This window comes from Schistocerca cancellata, chromosome 8 (genome assembly GCF_023864275.1).
Source record: "Schistocerca cancellata isolate TAMUIC-IGC-003103 chromosome 8, iqSchCanc2.1, whole genome shotgun sequence".
NCBI lineage: Eukaryota > Metazoa > Arthropoda > Insecta > Orthoptera > Acrididae > Schistocerca > Schistocerca cancellata.
The window spans coordinates 464,485,725-464,507,183 of NC_064633.1; the positions used below are offsets into that span (position 1 = coordinate 464,485,725).

The 21,459-nt window shown below is 41.9% G+C and overlaps 1 protein-coding gene across 1 annotated transcript in view; it reads right to left on the reverse strand.

Moving 5' to 3' along the window:
• Positions 1-3,793: 3,793 nt before the first annotated feature.
• LOC126094555 (uncharacterized) overlaps positions 3,794-21,459 on the reverse strand; it is a 317,871-nt gene continuing 300,205 nt past the window's right edge. The window contains exon 3 of the mRNA XM_049908989.1: positions 3,794-4,606. Within this exon, the coding sequence (XP_049764946.1) occupies positions 4,343-4,606 (264 nt within the window). The 3' untranslated portion in view covers positions 3,794-4,342. The remainder of the gene's footprint in view (positions 4,607-21,459) is intronic.

Sequence of the window (21,459 nt, forward strand, 5' to 3'; positions counted from 1 at the left end):
GTTACTGATGAAAACATTTTCTCATAAAGTTTGAAGAAGATGCCTGCCAGACCTACCAATACATGAGGTGCTCTTTTTATAGGATTAGTGATCATTTCTAAGATTTTAAACCAGAATCTTTATGCCAGGAAAGTCTTCAGTCATATCACACCTAAAAAAGGAACAGAAGTATTTCTGTCAACAGATGAGTAGTACATTTGATTCTGGTAACTGAAAAGTGATATTCTGCATTTTAAATAGCAATAAAACTTGGATGTCTGCAGTATTTGATCCATATATGAAGAGATGGTTACATACCTGATTTCAACAAAAATGGCAATACTTCAAGAAGTGCAAGTAAATTCTCAAAAATTTGATTACAACATTAATTTGCATATCTTGCACAATAATGAATATGGTAGATACATCATGTGATCAAAGATATCCAGATACTTATTAGTGAACATTATTATGGCTTGAGTCCACTGCTGATCACTCTACTGAGCACACATTCAGTGATGAGTCTGAATGTCTGTGGAGAAATGGCAGCCCATTCTTCCTCAAGAGCTGAAATCATAGAGGACAGTGATGTTGGATACTGGGATTTGGAGTGAAGTCAACACTCTTAACTCCTCCCACACACATTCCAGTGTGTCAGTTCAGGACTCTGGGCAGGCCTGTCCATTTCGGAAAGTTACTGTCTACAAACCATTGCCTCATAGATGCCACGTTAAGACAGTGTGCACTGTCATGCTGATACAAACATTCATCATTTACAAACTGTATATCTAATGTATACAGTACACAATGTTGTAAAATGTGTTCATATCCTCCTGCATTTACCTTTTTATTAAGCACAATTAAAGGAACACTTCCTACCCATGAAAACTAACCCATACCATAACACCACCTCCTCTGTATTTCACTGTTGGCACTACACATGACAGCAGGTAATGTCCTCCCAGAATTTGCCAAATTCAAACTCTTCCATCAGACTGACATGTGGTATAGAATGATTCATCACTCCAAGTCACTCATTTCCAGTCACCTACTGGCCAGTGGTGTTGCTCCTTACACTACCTCAAGCACAATTCCCTGCATGCTTTTATGTTGTTGGGTCCACCTCTCATGAAATCTATTGTCTGATTCAGTATCGCTCAGGGGTGTCCAGATACTTTCAGTATATAGTGTATCTATTGTATTAATAACCTAAAATTTGCATATAAAATACTTTAAAGAGAGACATCAATATGCATCTTAATAAGAAACATAAAGCTAATAATATGTATGTCTAAAAAAATCTAACAGTAGGTCCTGAAGAGAGCAATAGAGAGAAAATCTGCAAAACTGACACATGCTTATAAAACTCTCTGATAATAAGACTTCTTTGCAGATTAAAAACGTGTGCTGTGATCAAACCTGGAACCTTGCCTTTCATTGGAAGTATTCTTACCAACTCAACACTCAGGCATGAATCACTATCTGCCTCATTGCTTTACTTCTGACAGTATCTCACTCCTATCTTCTAAACTTCACAAGGGTTTCTCCTGCATAGATATGTCTAACATAACACAAAACCACTGTAGTTATACATACACTGTAACTGTGACTTCTCACTCCCATAACAGCATAATCCTTATCTGTATTTATGCATTTTGTGATATACACACTGTTGAGCCAGAACATTTGGAAGGTTGGAGATGAGGTACTGGCAGAAGTAAAGCTGTGAGAACAGGTTGTATGTCATACTTGGATACCTCAGATGGTAGGGTACATGACTGCAAAAGGCAAACGTCTGGCACACAGTTTTTACCTGCCAGGAAGTTTCATTATGACCCCTACAAGATTGAAGGCCACCTGGTGGTTTTGTGGGCACATGACACATTAAGGAAAGCTTGTAAGTGGAGCAGAGATGAATGGGGAATCATCCTAGTGACAAAACCAGCTGCAGGTGGAGAAATTCACTGACATAAACAACTTTGACCAAGAGCAGATTTCTATGATCCAGTGCCTGGAAACAAACATATCACAAACAGAAAACCTGATTGGCTGTTTATGTGTAACTATTGACAGCACACATGGAAAATGGTTGAAGGACTGTGAAAGTGTGAAGCACGGTTTTGGACTTCCAGAAGCAGGAAAGAAGTGCTCTGTCTCATATCTGATGACAGAGTACAATGATGGTGTAGGCACAAATGTTTATAATCACACATTGCTGAACATGGAGATCTGCAGCAGATGACCCCTCCATGTGCCCATGTAGACCTGATGACTTGGTCAATTATGGCTGCAGTGGACACTATATCATCATGACTGGACCATGGATCAATGGGAATTTGTCATATAATCAGAGATATCACATTTCTTCTTATACCAGGTTATTGGTGATGTCCAGCTTTGCCACTGTCCAGCTGAATGGCTGCTGAAACCATGCATCACACTACAGATGCAGGCCAGCGGGGGCAGTGTTATGCTATGGAAGACAGTCTGAACTTCCATGGGACATATGGAAGTAACTGAAGGCATCATGGTGTTTGTGGACTACCAGAATATCATTACAGACCCCCTTATGTCTTCATACTTTATGCCTTCCCCAACAGTGAGACATCTTCCAGTAGGATAACTCTTCATATCACAAGGCCAGAATGGTGTTTCAGTGGTTTGACGAACATGATAGTGAACTCACTTTGCTGTCTTGGCCACCAAAGTCATTTGATCTGAACCCAGTGAAACACATCTAGGATGCTACTGGGTGCCCACACTGCACCAACAAACCACCGACCCATAATTTACGTGAGTAGCCTATGTTTAGACATCTGATATCATATATCCCCAGAAACACACCAATGACTTGCAGAGTCCACACTACTCAGAACTGCTAGTGTATTTTGTTTCCAAAGGTGGTCCAATATGCTCTTAAGCAAGTGGTCATAATTTTTTGGCTTATCAGTGTACATTCATCGAAGAAGATAACACATTTATATGGCATGCTGCAACTGTTGTACATCTTGATGGAATATTGTGTAATGTTGCCTCACATTTTTATAATGTGTTGACAGGGCTCCCACTGTCAATATAGAATGTGTACTCAGAAGTTTATGTCAGCATCTATGGCAGTAAATGAATTCTCTACACTGACACTGTTGTGAGGCTGAGAAGAAGATCATATAACACAGATGCAATAAAATAACCCCTGCTGTAGATCTCACTAATTCATATGAATAGATAAACTTTTAGATCTACATGCACATTCTTGCTCTGCTCTGTTGTTATCACAGCTAAGATTTGTAACTTGCTTGATACTGATATTATTGTGATGCAAGGGAGTACAACAATGCTCTTGTCATATACACCAGAAATAATACAAATTTTTTGTATTTTAAACAAGTATCAACAAATTTACATGCTACAAAAGTGGTGTTATTTTGTTAACAAATATGATACATTTTGGTATACAGTAACTATCAGTCAACATGTATATTTGCGGAAATCTTTAAAAAAAAAAAAAAAAAAGAAAAGAAAAAAAAAAACGGGAACAGTCATGGTATTAGTCATGTTACTGAACTATATACACAAATTATGGAAAGGTGTTTGTACATAGTAGCACTTCTTTGTACAAATAGTCAGTAAGACATACCGGTATGTGTAAACTGTTTTTTTACACCTTGAGAGCCAAACATGTACTAAATTAACACATTAAAATCCAGTAATAAATTAAATACTGATTGGTAATTCATATTTTATTGTTTAATAAAAAATATCTTTAACTCCAGTCAATTACTGACAGAAAATAAAGTCATTAAAAAATTCAAAATCAGTTACCAATTTTTGTGATCTAAATTTATTCAAAGATTTTGCAGATTCATTCAGTACCATTCAGTTCTGTCAACAATGAAAATATAATTCCTCTGAATCACACATAAATTTTACATTATCAAATACAAAATAATATAAATAAAATTTGTCAGTTAAATTTAAGTAACACACGGTTATATCAACAGCTTCTTCGTATGAGATGTTTTCATTTTTATGGTCAAAAATTAAACTTACTGTGATAAAAATAAAAATGAAATAAATATGTGAAGAAATACATAAGTGAAAAGCAAGTAACCAAAATATTCGTATTAGTCATTCGGTTCGATTCAAGAGGAGCCATCTAAAAAACTATCACAGTGCCCACAATAATTGCTCCGCACTCTTCACATTGACAAATATTTCTTCTGACTGTAAAATATTAGTGTCTGTCACACGCCAGAAAAAAAGTGCTGCAAGATTTGCAGCAACCAGTCATCACTCATAAGTTTATATTCTCAACTTCATGAGACAGACTCAGGAAAAATTTGGTTTCTCGTATCTGAACATCTCAGATAGATGGCCGTTGGCTTGATAAAGTCTGTGTCAAATTTTTGGTTTCACTTCCTGTATCATCTTCAGGTGATGATGGACTTGAGTCAGTGGAAATCACTTTTGATTTATTTGCTTCTTTTGCTTTTTTCTTCTGTTTGGCTTTTTCCCTTCCGGCTCTCCAGAATTCTTCGAATTTCGTGTTTATGTCAAGTTCGGATTTGCTAGCTGCACCTGCAGTTGTCTCAGTAGATGTGTCTTCAATGTTCTCTTCATCTACCTCCTGAAACACATGAAACATCAAAATGTTAGTTTGGCCTCAGCTGTCACAAGTACAAATGATATTAAAAGAATTGTGTAATTTAACCCTCAAGTGGGAGCGTCTGTGTATGAAGTGGGCCAACCAAATATAGGGTTACCTTGTAGCATTCCATTGGTGTGAGTCTGTACCTACTCCTTCATTACTGTTTCAGCTAATACAGTGATAAGTTGTGTTGTCATACTTCCAAGTGAGCAGCAGCAATATAAAATAAACAGTGAGCTAGGTGAGAAAAAAATTTATGATCCGTGCAAGAAAATGCCACAGATTTCAAGCTAACAGCACAATCTCACAATCTACTAGGTAATTATTAACTGATTAAGCATTTGGCTGGGACCTGATACAACTGTGTCATTTAATGTTCCAATTGGGTCATAACTGTGGGGTAACACTTGTATGGAACAATGGAGTTATTTTATTATTCTTTAATTAAATAGTGATTCAGCTCATATAATATAAGTTTATTTTCTTGTTGTTTACATAAACTAATTTTGAATTGTGAAGTTGCTCATAAATGTTTACCTTGGTAACATAAAGGCAGCTGTTGTTTATAGTGCACAAAGTATAACATAAAGACAGGTATTCTTTACAGTGCACAAAGTATGCCGCATGCCTACTCCTGTTACGAAAATCGGCACACCCCCTCAAGGGTTAAAACAGTTTGTCTTCATGTTTCTGTTTCAAGTGTTATGTTGCTACCCAGTCTTTTAGCAAAGGTAATAGGAAATAGTGAGAAAGCCACCATGAAGTATTGCATTAGCAGCCATAGTGTGGTAACATGTGTTTCAGTATAAACAAGCATGTAAGGGATTGCAAGTTGACGTTAGCCATGCTCAGTGAAAGACTGCTTCCTGCAGCAGTAATAGCTGTAGCAGGCAGGTTGATATCAGCAAACCAGAGCAAGTCTCTTCATGACTGGATGCCAGGTTTTAGCGAAACAAATGCACTTGTGAGCAATATAAATATGTGTGAATTTTGAGGAAGAAGAATTCTCATCACTGGAGACCACAAGCACCACTATGACACTAGTGTCATGCCATACAATGGGACAACTGAGCATCACCACCAGCAGCCATGGGTTCGAGAGTGGGCTTTACCTGTTGTCACCAGCACTAAGTCCCTCAGGCGACTTGGAGCCACAGTAGCATCAACCTGCCATCTGCACCTGCTAAGCACTGGGTTCCCTCCCCTGGACTTAGTGCCACAGTACCAGCCACCATCCATCTCCTGCCAGATAGCAGTAGGTTGAATCCCACAGCAGTCTCCACGCCACCACAGTGAACGTGTGCAGGGCTGAGGAGCCATTCCAGGTGCCATTACCAATGGGGAAGTAGCATGCTGCTGATATCGTGACTGTGGCCTACAGAGTCCACTGGCTGCCCTGGGGACTGCCATCAGCAATGAAAGGTGCCTACGCAGCAACCTCTCCCCCAGGCAGAAGCTGCTGCCTGTACATCATCACTGGCAACAGTCAACACAGTGAGGCATATTTTGCCTTGTTGAGTCATGAAAAAGCACATACAGAGATTGAATAAAGCCTTCTTTAATTTCAGCAGTGTTTCCACTGGGCCCTCCAGCCTGTTACCACTCACCTCTCCGAGTGCAACTGCATTCTTCAGAATGGTGCCAGCAGAGTATCTTCAGGCCCATCACCCTGGCATTTGGTGACAGCAGAGGGAGCAACAACATTTACAGTCACCATCCAAACATAAAGAAGATAATTCATCTACTGTAGGGGTGCAGTTTCATTGATACCTGTTGGGGTGAGTGTAGTCTTTTTGTTTTGTATTAGTTTGACTGTAAGGTCTTGGTAAGTCAATGGGTATTGCAAGGGGTTAAGTTGCACTTGTAAGTTCAGTAGGTGACAGGTGAAGTCAGACAGTATTTTGAGGAGGCATAAGCATAAGTGTCAGTTTTTAGCTGGGTGTTGTGGCCAATATGGATGTCATGAGCAAGAGGTGTGGCTCATTCTCTAGTAGTATAAGCTGTGAATTATGTGTAGTGTTTCATGAGATAAAGCTAAGTTCTCATTGTTTCATTGTGTAGTAGTAATTATGAGCAGCCACTCAGGTTAGATTAGCTGTGTTATAGTAAGGAGTAACATGATAATATTATGATCAAGTGTTCTCATAATTTGATTTTGTTTTGTGCAGAGCAAGGAATATGGCTGAGTATTTAAGCATGTAAGGTAGTGAGAAGTTAGTATAGAGGTATGTTTAAGTGTTTTTTTTTCTCTCTTGTGATTGTGTGATTGATAAGAGGTAAACATGTCATGGTCAGTACCACAGCAAGCCGGGCTTTTGGTACACCAAGGGGCCACCACAGACAAAGTATAGATAATACTAAGAGGAGAAGTAGATAAGTTGCTAGTTGAGAAGTTAAAGTGGTCTACAGATTAGAAACATTGATGCCTAGATGAAGGAAACAGATTTTTCAAATCTCCAAAATATAGGGGGAAGTTGCAGAGAGAGCACAAAGAATGTTTGCTCAAAATGGCCAGGAGATGGAGAATATGTGGATTATACAAAGGATGGAAAGGAAGAGAGAAGAGGGAAAAGGAGGCAGTTAAAAGAGAGAGGAGCAGGCTTGGGCATATTTTACCTCTTCCTGCATAACTGCCAACTACCATTAATGTAACTGAGTCTGGTGGTCCGGGGAAGATTGAATTGACTGCATATGGTATCAGAATGCACGTTCCTAAGAATTTATGTGAGGTACAAGGTAATGACATTGCTGAAATTAAGATAAGTAGTATAGAAGTACCAGTTTTGATATCCAGTGGAACTGTGGTGTCTGAAGTAACAGAAACGAGTGTGGACTGTACCAAAGTGATTAAGTGTGGGGATGGTGACTTGGGAGATTTAAGTGCAGTAATATCTGCCCCACTGAGTGAAAACAAGGGATGTGTTGATGCCAGGGAGCCTCAGTCAAACACACAGGGAAATGCATTGGCCAGTGATTTTTGCATTGTGCAATGAGGAACTTCAGATGATGTTCTTGTTTTAGATCTGCAGGAAATGCACAAGAAGTTGTTGATAGTTGTATTGCAGATGTTGTGGCAGAAACAGTACAGGTACATATATTTCCTCAGAAGCAGGGCATAAAGAGGAAAAGGAAAAGGAGACGAGTTCATGGAGTGGATGATCAAGTTAAAAGGGCCGAATCTGTTAAAAAGTGCCTGCCAGAAGTTCGAGATATATCATGAACACTAGTGCTGAGTCACAGCCTTGCAGGACACACAGCTGATGTGCACAGTGTGCAGTTCAGAGCACAGTCAAAGTCTGATGTATGAGGTGAGTATGAAGTGGGGGAAGGGTGCAACAGGAGCCTGATAGTAACCATACTGACTGAACATCATGCCAATGTTAACTTTCTGTGACAGAAAGCTGTTGCCAGTTTAGAGCTGTCATGAGGGGTGTTTACTGTAGAAGACAAACAACTTAAACCATGTACAAAAGCACAAAGGTGTAAGTCACATGGTGTAGTGCTACTAGGCACCAGGAAGTAATTTTGGGTGAGCAGGCCATCAGAAAACCAAGCACTGAGAGAAGAATTCAGTTTGCAATGAGACCACAGTGGGAAGAGTAGTGGGATTACCAGTGAAAGCGTTGTGAATAGTAGCGCTGTATGTAGTTTTCTTGTAAGAATAGTATTGGGAGCATATTGTGTTGGGAAGTGTAAGGAGAACTGTTGTTGAAAGTACAAAGTTCCAAAAGTTGTTCCAAAACAAAGAAGTAAGAAACCACCACATATACAGATGACATGCCAGTCATAAGTGTGTAACAGAACTAGACCATGTTTTGTTGAAACTGATATTTAAGGATAATCTATTACAAAAGAAAGAGTAACTTTTTAAATACAGAACTAGACCATGTTTTGTTGAAACTGATATTTAAGGATAATCTATTACAAAAGAAAGAGTAACTTTTTAAATTTGTAAGTGTGGAATGTAGAGTAGAAGGTGTGTGTTTCCTTTTTTATTTTTCATAAGCATGGAAGAGGCCTAGCAGTGAAATATGTTTTGTTATATTTGTGATAATGGACAAGGAGCCCTTTAGAGATTTTGTGTGACTAAGTGGTAGGAGTAAGAGATGGGAAAGCAATTTATGGAGCTTTTAAAGAGTAATATAGTAATTGTATAGTATTTAGGAATAACCAAGCTAGTAGTATGTAGTTGTTTTATGGATTAGTGGTAAAGTTAATTTCAATAGAGAACTGGAGCGAAACAAGACCCGAGGTAAAGGGTCTTCTCAGTGGAAGGAGAGGGGGGAGGGGGGAGGCAGAGTAGTTTTGCTACCCAGTCTTTCAGTCTTAGCAAAAGTAATACAAAGTAGAGAGAAAGCCTCCATGAAGTATTACATTAGCAGCTGCAGTTGGTAACCACATGTGGTGACATGTGGATCAAAATAAGGTTATTGTGAAATGAGGATGGTAGCATTCAAGAGAAAACTGTGAGACACAGTGGTAGTAACTGTAACAGGTGAGTTGATGTCATCACACCAGGGTAAGTCTCTTGTTATGGGCATCATGACTAGGTGCCAGGTTTTAGTGAAACAAATGCACCTCCTAGTGATATAATTTCTAAATTTTGACACAGAAGCATTCTCATCTGTGGAGTCCAGCAGCACCACCAAATGACTGGCTCACAATGGACAGTAAGACGACTGGGCACTGCCAGCAGCAGCCACAGGTTCGAGACTGTGCTGCACCTCCAGCACTAAGTTCCCCTCCAGGACTTAGTGCCACAGCACCAACTGCCATCAAACTCCTTCTAGAAAGCAGCAAGTCAAATCATGTACACAGCAATCTCTGCACCACTGCAGTGGATGCATGCAGAGTCAAGGGGCCATTCTAGGCACCTTCACCAACAGGAAAGTAGCATGCCACTGACATTGTACCCACGACCTAGAGAGGTCGCTGGAGAGCCAAGAGCCTGCTGTCAGCAATGCAGGGTGCCCTGCTGTCAGCAATGCAGGGTGCCTACATAGCATCCTCTCACCAGCATTGAACTCATCATCCATAGTCAGCAATGGTCAGGGCTAATGGATTGAGACTTGTTTTGCATTATCAAGCCAGGATGGAGCACGTATAGAGATTGGAAAAAAGCCTTCTTTATTGTAAGGCGTGTTTCCACTGGGCCTTTCAGAGCATCACCACCACTACTCACGCCTCTGAGTGCAATTGCACTCTTCACAAGGTGTATTCCTGTGATATATCTGAGGACAGAAAGCAGACCACTGCTGTTAATAGTAGGCTACACTTTTCTTAATGAGGATTTTAATTAAGAGAAATTTGCACTTTTGGAGAACTAATGCATATAGATAGAGCCATAAATGCAGAATTGTTCTGATACACGTGAATCAAATCTATAATGCAAGAAATGGTCAGCCCCCTCCCCACATAAACATGTCCAAATAATGCATATAAACTGAACTTAGTAAATTTTTCAGATATTAAGTACAAAGAAGCATATGTCTGCTCCTGAAAAATATCTCTCTTGCAATGGTGACTGTATACTGATCCACACTTTGTAATTATCAGCTCTTTATTAGGCACCTTTATTCTATACCATGCTCTTTGTCAGCAAAAATTAACACTTAAGGATACCTACTAAAATTGATACAGTGGAAACTAAAAAATTATAAGACAGAATTGCTTGCCAGTATTTGCCAGTAACAGGTGAAATATGTAGTACTGCTAACATACATATAAAAGGAAAACAATACTCTCCTGGCTTTCTGAACTACAAGAGTGATAGGTTAGGGAAGGTTAGACAGAATGAGCAGGTCACTCACAGCCCAGAATGAGAGAAACACTATTGCATTGAGGACAAATGTGGACAAAGATGAAGAGGAAGACATCGGAGAATAGTATTTGTAAGCACTGTGCTGCATCCAGTACAGAGATGATAAGGACAGACTGAGAAGTAAAAATAGATCAGGAGGAATAGGAGTGAAAGCTGAAGGTGCAATTAAGAACTAGGACAACATAAAAAAATGGGAAATAAGGGAGTGAAGAGAAAGAAGATGAAAAGGAAAAAGTAATAAATAAGATGTTGAAATGAGACATAATAATCAAAAATACAATAAAAAGTATCATGAAAGAAGAAGTTATCCTTTAATGGAGATTAGGTTTAAGAGGAGCTAATCTCTGTAACCAAATGCCCCTCTCTTTTCTCATTTTCTCTTTTATTATGATTTTTCATCTTCAAAATGTTCAACTAGGATTGTGAAACAACTTTAATTCCTCTTCTTTCTTTGTTATTGGTTCTTGTTTTCCCAGTACTTTCTCATTTTCTCCCTATATTGCCTTTTCCCTTTTTCTGTTCATGTTGTTCTTGATCTCTTATTTCTTCTGCTTTGAAATCCTTCTAAATTTAATATTTTACTCTCTAAAAGATTAGTTTCTATTGTTTTTTATTTTTTTATTTCGTTTCTTTTCTAGGTCTTTACTTATTTTTGTAATCCATACTATAGTCAATTTCTTCTTCTTGAAATATTTGTTTTCTTAGCCCATTCTCATTCATTTGGTAGATGTGTCCAAAAAATATTAATCTTTGCCGAGCCAATACTTCTGATATTCTCTCTATATTTTTATAGATCTTCTCTTTTTCCAATCATCTGTAGTTTGTATTGCACTCATTATTTTTCTAACAATTCATCTTTCAAGTGCCTCTACTAACCCATTAGGCGTTCACAATGACGCAAGCATTCAGAGCATACCAAAGTGGTATAATGTTTTAGCTTTGCTCTTCTAGGAATGCACTTACTGTTGTAAACAATCTTTGTCGAAACATATGCTCTTTCAGTTTTGTTATCTCTTACATCTATTGCAAATTTTTCTAGTCCATTCTGTTGTACAGTTTCTCCAAGGTATTGAAATTTGCTCACTTGCTCTATTTCACCTATTTGTGTTTAAACGAGTTTTGGTGTAGTTTTTATACAGAGTGTTTGGAAATTCCTGTTACAAACTTCTAGGACTGGCAGAGAAGAGAGAGTACATAATACACTCCTGGAAATGGAAAAAAGAACACATTGACACCGGTGTGTCAGACCCACCATACTTGCTCCGGACACTGCGAGAGGGCTGTACAAGCAATGATCACACGCACGGCACAGCGGTCACACCAGGAACCGCGGTGTTGGCCGTCGAATGGCGCTAGCTGCGCAGCATTTGTGCACCGCCGCCGTCAGTGTCAGCCAGTTTGCCGTGGCATATGGAGCTCCATCGCAGTCTTTAACACTGGTAGCATGCCGCGGCAGCGTGGACGTGAACCGTATGTGCAGTTGACGGACTTTGAGCGAAGGCGTATAGTGGGCATGCGGGAGGCCGGGTGGACGTACCGCCGAATTGCTCAACACGTGGGGTGTGAGGTCTCCACAGTACATCGATGTTGTCGCCAGTGGTCGGCGGAAGGTGCACGTGCCCGTCGACATGGGACCGGACCGCAGCGACGCACGGATGCACGCCAAGACCGTATGATCCTACGCAGTGCCGTAGGGGACCGCACCGCCACTTCCCAGCAAATTAGGGACACTGTTGCTCCTGAGGTATCGGCGAGGACCATTCGCAACCGTCTCCATGAACCTGGGCTACGGTCCCGCACACCGTTAGGTCGTCTTCCGCTCACGCCCCAACATCGTGCAGCCCACCTCCAGTGGTGTCGCGACAGGCGTGAATGGAGGGACGAATGGAGACGTGTCGTCTTCAGCGATGAGAGTCGCTTCTGCCTTGGTGCCAATGATGGTCGTATGCGTGTTTGGCGCCGTGCAGGTGAGCGCCACAATCAGGACTGCATACGACCGAGGCACACAGGGCCAACACCCGGCATCATGGTGTGGGGAGCGATCTCCTACACTGGCCATACACCACTGGTGATCGTCGAGGGGACACTGAATAGTGCACGGTACATCCAAACCATCATCGAACCCATCATTCTACCATTCCTAGACCGGCAAGGGAACTTGCTGTTCCAACAGGACAATGCACGTCCGCATGTATCCCGTGCCACCCAACGTGCTCTAGAAGGTGTAAGTCAACTACCCTGGCCAGCAAGATCTCCGGATCTGTCCCCCATTGAGCATGTTTGGGACTGGATGAAGCGTCGTCTCACGCGGTCTGCACATCCAGCACGAACGCTGGTCCAACTGAGGCGCCAGGTGGAAATGGCATGGCAAGCTGTTCCACAGGACTACATCCAGCATCTCTACGATCGTCTCCATGGGAGAATAGCAGCCTGCATTGCTGCGAAAGGTGGATATACACTGTACTAGTGCCGACATTGTGCATGCTCTGTTGCCTGTGTCTATGTGCCTGTGGTTCTGTCAGTGTGATCATGTGATGTATCTGACACCAGAAATGTGTCAATCAAGTTTCCCCTTCCTGGGACAATGAATTCACGGTGTTCTTATTTCAATTTCCAGGAGTGTATTTTGAATAGGAATCCACCTACAGAAACATACCATTTCTGTGCTACAGCCATTTGAAAACATGTTTGCTAGGTAGGTCTGCAGCAGGGTAGTCAAGGTGAGTCTACATATCTGACCTGGTTTGAGCCTTATTCATGTGTCTGTGAGTGTTCGAGCAACATGATTGAGTATATGTTTGTAGAATACACTGACATGACATTTCTGAAAGGCAAAGCTCATGGTAGTGGAAGACATGCTCATCGCCTTTATCGAGATCATTGTCTACAATGTCCCACTCCATTGTATAGTCTTTTCACCACAATTATACAATGGCTTTGAGAAGAGGTACATTCACCATCAGCAGGCATGACAGTGGTGCTTCAACGAGATGCCATGCACCCGAATTGATGAGGTCATACTGCATCAAGTTGAAGAGAAACCATCGAGTACATGAGCAATTTCTTTGGCTATTACCAAGTGAAATTGTAAAACAAGAGATTTAATGAATCATGCCTAATCAGTTATTTGCAAAAGTGCTTGCATTAGCAGCATGTCCTAGAAGTCTGTAATGGGAATTTCTGAACACCCTGTATATATCATGTCTTTTGTTTTTTCCGTTAAAATTCAGGGACCAATCCTATTTGTTATTTTTTCTAGAGAATTTATTTGAATAACTGCTTCTGTCAGATTTTCTACAAGTATTGCAAAATTGTCTAAAAAACCCAGGCAGTTTACCTTAACTCCATTTGCTTTCCTATCCAGAATTATTTTTTCAATTTTGTCGTTTTTTAGCTCCAAATTTTGGATTATTACAATTTTTCCTAGGAAGCAGTTAAGCAGTAAGGGGATAAATCTACTCGTCTAGCACAATTTTTATTTAATTATTTTTTTATTTGTTTTGCTTTCTCATATCTGTTGTCCTTCCTCCTCTCTCTCTCATTTTTTTCTGTTGTCCTAGTTCTTATCTGGGCTATTCATTTTCTCCCAGTATTGATTTTACAAAGAGAGTAGATTAGATAAAAAATAGAGATAACATTATAAACTGAAGAAGTGAATTAAAATTTGTGCTGTGGCTGGGACTTGAACCAGGTCTTCATGCTTACTGAGCAGACCATTACACCAACACAGCATTACGGTCAACATAGCTGCGCAAACTACCCAAGTCAAATACCCTCCCCAACACAAACTCCAATTCACATCTCCTCTTATATTGTCATTATTACCAGGGCTCTCCGACACTGGAATAGCACCCCAGCATTGGATGTAATGGGAAAGTGCTGTACTATACGTGATCATATAGATCTTAAATTAAAAAGTGACAATATAAGGGGAGATGTGAATTGGAGTTTGTGTTGGGGAGGGTATTTGACTAGGGTAGTTCTTGCAGCTATGTTGACCATAATGCTCTGGTGGTGTAATAGTCAGCATATCTGCTTAGTAAGCAAGAATACCTAGATTTGATTCCCAGTCATAGCACAAATTTTAATTCACTTCTTCAGCTTCCAACATTATCATAGATAAATTAGAGACTTAAAAGTCTCGAGGAAAATTTAATATAAGAAAAAATAGAGAGTTGTTGTTGCACCCTCTACGAAGTGTGCAACATGTAAAATCACTTTTTTTGTGACCAGGTACCAAGCCATGAACTGCAGACAAAACCATATCCAGCTCTTACATGGAAAAGAGCAGTTGTACAGCTCCTTCTTCTTGTAACACAAGTCTCAGTCATGTCTCCTGACACTAGTTCTGTGGGGGCAATATGTTTGGCTGTGACTTGCTATGAAAACATGCTTCTGCAAATTTTGAAGACTTTTATTTCGCACTGTACCATTACTGACCACCGACCATCTGATTTAGCGGTTCTCCCATTGGTCTCTCATAGTAAAGTGAAATTTGTGGAACAATCAATAGTGTTCAGGATTTCAAACAGTGACCTCTTTTTGCTCTCCTTAACAATTTGTCTCCATTTTTCATTGAATACTGGACTAGTCACTTTCGGACATTGCTTGATCTGTTTGTGTGTCCAGACTGGGAAAAGGTTAGAGTAGCATAATGTATAATGTGATATTAGTGCAGATTTATTTTCCCTAAGAAAACTACTCCTTTGTGTTAGTATTCCAGTGCTGAAATTCATCTACTACACCTTAATAAACAGTCAAATACCATATGGTATTGTTCTATGAGGTCAAGAGAAGAATGCAATAAATGTATTTCAATGGTAAAGGAAGGCAATGCATGTGGTATCACATATCAATACCTTGCAATGGGTATTAAAGTTGGCAGTGGAATTGCAGGTTTCTGTCAGACACTGATTGCTGTCATGTGGGATCCAGTGAACCCAATGGTGTGTGTCTGCTGAGCCACAGCCCCATCAGCTCTGGACTATGAGCACCCTCTGGTATCATGATAAAGGATGGCTGGCAGCAGTCACACAACCAACTAGTGCTCAGAGTCACTTTGCTACCCGTGCACACAACCATCGTTCATGCTTTAGTACACAGAAGTTCATCCTAGTTAATCTTGTGATAACTGGACTCTTTTTCTTGCTGCATTATTTTTAATGAATCTTTGCATGCTCAGAGAAATACAAGTGAAATAAAACTTCTGTTTACTATGTTAACTGCTCCTGCCTAGCTTTCCTATGATGACAGTTGCTGCACCACTCTGTAGCTCACCTCTCCTTACCATTGTATACAAAGTTGTGCACAACAATGTGGATGATATTCAGCATGGCACCCAGAGCTCTTTGTAAACATGGCTTCCAAAAACTAAAGATTATAACTCTGCCATTATTATTTATATTGCAGTGTGTTATCCACATTAAAGAGAACTATCATTCTTATTAGTAGTGTGACATGCAATAACAGGTGGACCAAATATGACTTGGTATCATTTCAGTGTAACTATAAAAAATGATTTGTAAATAAATCAGCTAAATTCTTCAATGCCATAAATCAGTGTGACAGGGAATTACCAGATCAACAGTTCAAAAGAAGAACCAAGAATTGATTCCTTATGAAGTTGATAAATTTTTGAGGTCATGAGAATGAAGTGATAGTGACTTATTTATTGTTGTACTTTCACAATTAGAATGTGATTTATCAGTGAATGGTTAACATAATGTACATTTTATTCTTAATGTTATAAATATTTGTGAGCAATATATTAAAATACATAATCGCACAAGAATATACAGTATATGCATGTGTACCATAACTTTATTGACTCTGGTGACCCCTGAGATCCCTACAATAATGAAAAATGTAATTATTTCACTTCAATACAAGCCATGACAGTTGCTGCTGGTGAGTAAGATGTATGAGACAGGCGAAATTCCCTCAGACTTCAAGAAGAATATAATAATTCCAATCCCAAAGAAAGCAGGTGTTGACAGATGTGAAAATTACCGAACTATCAGTTTAATAATCACAGTTGCAAAATACTAACACAAATTCTTTACAGACGAATGGAAAAACTGGTAGAAGCCGACCTCAGGGAAGATCAGTTTGGATTCTGTAGAAATGTTGGAACACGTGAGGCAATACTGACCCTATGACTTATCTTAGAAGAAAGATTAAGGAAAGGCAAACCTACGTTTCTAGCATTTGTAGACTTAGAGAAAGCTTTAGACAATGTTGACTGGCATACTCTCTTTCAAATTCTAAAGGTGGCAGGGGTAAAATACAGGGAGCGAAAGGCTATTTACAATTTGTACAGAAACCAGATGGCAGTTATAAGAGTCGAGGGACATGAAAGGGAAGCAGTGGTTGGGAAGGGAGTGAGACAGGGTTGTAGCCTCTCCCCGATGCTATTCAATCTGTATATTGAGCGAGCAGTAAAGGAAACGAAAGAAAAGTTCACAGTAGGTATTAAAATCTATGGAGAAGAAATAAAAACTTTGAGGTTCGCCGATGACATTGTAATTCTGTCAGAGACAGCAAAGGACTTGGAAGAGCAGTTGAATTGAATGGACAGTGTCTTGAAAGGACGGTATAAGATGAACATCAACATTGTGATGGCCCAGAGACTTGGCACGAGCATTTCGGAAACTGGACGACTTGTCGGGTGCTCAAGGAGTGCTGTGGTGAGTGTCTTCAACACATGGTGAAATCAGGGTGAAACCTCATCCAGATGTCGTGGGGTTGGGTGGCCACCTCTCATTACAAATGTCGGTCATCGTAGGTTGGGCAGACTGGTAAAGCTTGGCAGGTGGAGAACTGTGGCGGAATATCAGACATTAATGCTGGGCAGAGTACCAAAGTGCCTGAACGCACAGTGCATAGAACCCACCCAACAACCGAGCAGGGTGGCGCAGTGGTTAGACACTGGACTCGCATACGGGAGGACGACAGTTCAATCCCGCGTCCGGCCATCCTGATTTAGGTTTTCCGTGATTTCCCTAAATCACTCCAGGCAAATGCCAGGATGGTTCCTCTGAAAGGGCACGGCTGACTTCCTTCCCAATCCTTCCTTAATCCGATGAGACCGATGACCACGCTGTCTGGTCTCCTTCCCCAAACCGACCAACCAACCCACCCAACAACGGGCCTCCACAGCCGACGATCCATGCATCTGCCAACGTTAACACCATGGCATAGGTAAATGTGACTGAAATGGGCCAGTGAACATTGGCAGTGGACGTTGACCCAGTGAGTGGCAGAGCGTTGCATTATCTGATGAACCCTGGTAACTTCTTCATCATGCTCATGGTGGTGAAGGGGGGGGGGGGCAAATCCGTCATCTTCCAGGGAAACGTCTCCTTAACACCTGTATGTACAGGGATCGAGACAGGCTGGTGGCGGCTCCATTATGCTCTGGGGTCATTCCTGTGGACATCCATTGGTCCAATGGAACTCGTGCAAGTCAATATGACGGCCAAGGAGCATCGTACACTGGTTGTAGACCACATACACTCCTTCAAGACGAAAATATTTACTGATGGCAGTGGCATTTTTCAATAAGATAATGCGCCATTTCAGAGGGCCAGGAATTTGATGGAATTGTTCAAGGAATACAGTGACTAATTCAAATTGATGTGCTGGCCCTTCAACTCGCCAGATATGAACCCGAACTAACACATCTGGGATATGATTAATCGTGGCGTCATTGCCCATCGTCCGCAGCTCGTGGTCGTGCAGTAGCGTTCTCACTTCCCGCGCCCGGGTTCCCGGGTTCGATTCCCGGCGGGGTCAGGGATTTTCTCTGCCTCGTGATGACTGGGTGTTGTGTGACGTCCTTAGGTTAGTTAGGTTTAAGTAGTTCTAAGTTCTAGGGGACTTATGACCATAGATGTTGAGTCCCATAGTGCTCAGAGCCATTTGAACCATTTGAGCCATTGCCCATCGCCCTCCTCCCCTGAATTTACGGGAATTGGGTGAACTGTGCGTGCAGATGCGGTGCCAACTCCTTCCAGCGACCTACCAAGGCCTCATGTCATGACGCGGCGCCGCTATTTTCAGTGTCAAAGGTGGACTTACTGGCTATTAGGTAGGTGGTCATAATGTTCTGGCTGGTCAGTGTACGATAACGTTTTGCTCTGGAAAGCAACTGAAACAGCTTCTGGATGAATTCAACTGAAAACATCTTCCTGATCTGATGAGAGTTGGTCTAACAACTCAAACTGAGAACACAGTCTGCCACAGTAGCGGAACGCTGCCGTACGTAAGGTCCACTTACGCTGCACTAATGATGCCTTAGTTTCCGACTGGCGTGCACTGTGCTCTGGCGAAAACTTTCGCTGAACTTGCGATTCCACTGTTGATGTCAAAGTCGAGGCAGGAACCCACACTCACAGGCTAGCTGCTGCGTGGCCATCCAGTGGAAGAATATTGGGAAGTTATCTAAGATTACGCGCATCTCGAAGTAAGTTAGGGCCGACAAAAGCAGCGCTTTACCCGGGAGATGTGACGCCCCCAGGACTTTGGTGGGGGAGTTTCGGAAGATGTTGTTTAATAACTCTGCTTTAGTGGCAATGCCGTCAGTGACTTCACCGTTGTTATCGCGCGGTGAAGGTGTTGATTGCGTCTTGCCACTGGTGTGCTTCATGTATGACCGGAGTCTCTTTGGATTTTCTGCCAGATTCCGAGACGGAGTTTCTTTGTGGAAATTGTTAGAAGCGTCTCGCACTGGGGTACGCGCTGTATTTCGAGCTTCTGCAAAACTTTGCCAATCTTGGCGATTTTGCATTCTTTTAAAATTGGCGTGCTTTTTCATTGCTTCTGCAACAGCGATCTGACCCGTTTTGTGTACCGTGCGGGATCAGTACCATAATACATTTAATTAGAAATTCCCACATTCATGGTGACTCACACGTAAAATACTATGGATCCTCTTTGATTTGGCGAGAACATGGCTGAGCTTATAACGGGTCTTACTCTGAGTGTTGCGCGTACAGCCAGAGGCGTGATCAGATATCCCCTCACGGTGCGAATTTCAGCATGAAATTTTGGTGCACGCCTGTCGACTGTTGTAGACTAATTGATCAAATGTATCCGCACTCCGTATGTAGTTTGGAATTGGCCAACACACGTCGCGAGAGGCCGACCCACTGATATAAAATGAGAAGGGGAGTATTGTACTTATTAATAACAGAAACCAGTACGTTGTCCTCGATGGTGAGTGTTCATCGGAGGTAAGGGTATCATCTGGAGTGCCCCAGGGAAGTGTGGAAGGTGCGCTGTTGTTTTTTATCTACATAAATGATCTTTTGGATAGGGTAGATAGCAAGGTGCGGCTGTTTGCTGATGATGCTGTGGTGTACGGGAACGTGTCGTCGTTGAGTGACTGCAGGAGGATACAAGATGACTTGGACAGGATTTGTGAATGGTGTAAAGAATGGCAGCTAACTCTAAATATGGGTAAATGTAAATTAATGCAGATGAATAGGAAAAAGAATCCCGTCATGTTTGAATACTCCATTAGTAGTGTAGCGCTTGACACAGTCACATCGATTAAATATTTGGGCGTAACATTGCAGAGCGATATGAAGTGGGACAAGCATGTAATGGCAGTTGTGGGGAAGGCGGATAGTCGTCTTCGGTTCGTTGGTGGAATTTTGAGAAGATGTGGTACATCTGTAAAGGAGACCTCTTATAAAACACTAATACGACCTATTCTTGAGTACTGCTCGAGCGTTTGGGATCCCTATCAGGTCGGATTGAGGGGGGACATAGAAGCAATTCAGAGTCGGGCTGTTAAATTTGTTACTGGTAGGTTTGATCATCACGCGAGTGTTACGGAGATGCTTCAGGAACTTGGGTGTGAGTCTCTGGAGGAAAGGAGGCGTTCTTTTCGTGAATCGCTACTGAGGAAATTTAGAGAACCAGGATTTGAGACTGACTGCAGTACAATTTTACTGCCGCCAACTTATATTTCGGGGAAAGACCACAAAGATAAGATAAGAGAGATTATGGCTCGTACAGAGGCATATAGGCAGTCATTTTTCCCTCGTTCTGTTTGGGAGTGGAACAGGGAAAGAATATGCTAGTTGTGGTACGAGGCACCCTCCGCCACGCACCGTTTGGTGGATTGCGGAGTATGTATGTAGATGTAGATGTACTGAAGCAGCTGTCGCAGGCAGGACAAGCCGCGATTGCTCTGCGGCGTTTGGTCAGGGCAGCGACCCGCTGCACTTCGTTGTGTGGTATTTGACTGACAGTGAAGCGTCAATCAGAGCCACATTCCTTTTTCCTGCGGAGGAGATGGTGGAGACATCTCGCTGCATAGATGGCAGCTGTTCTACAGATGACAGTCGAGGATATAGCATGCCTATTCCCGCGGAGGAGGTGGCAGAGCCATCTGGGAAAAGCGGACCTGAGAAAAAACAGAAATCAGCCAAGTGTGTTGCCGAGAAAAGCGGTCGAGCCACCAAAGATGGCGTGACCTGGCGAGGCCAGACTTGCGGCAAAACTTCCAGGACCGGAGAACAAGAGTGCCAGTATATAATAATGTCGTGTGACAAGGGCCTCCCGTAGGGTAGGCCGTTCGCCGGGTGCAAGTCTTTCCATATGACGCCACTTCGGCGACTTGCGCGTCAATGGGGATGAAATGATGATGATTAGGACAACACAACACCCAGTCCCTGAGCGGAGAAAATCTCCGACCCAGCCGGGAATCGAACCCGGGCCCTGAGGATTAACAATCTTTCGCGCTGACCACTCAACCACCGGGGGCGGACAGGAGTGCCAGTGAAGAAGTACCAAAGAGAAGAGTTGGCACCTGGAGGTAAGGAGATGGACCTGGAGGGCACAAGAGACGACCATGTTCCGAGACATCTGGGACACACGACCAGGGCGGGTTTTAGGAAAAGGTGAGTTGCGTGCAGCAAAGGGGCCCGTCAGAGAAGAAACACAGTGCATGAGATGTGTCATCCACACTCTGTAGATAAGAAGCGTCGGGAACGAAGCGAGG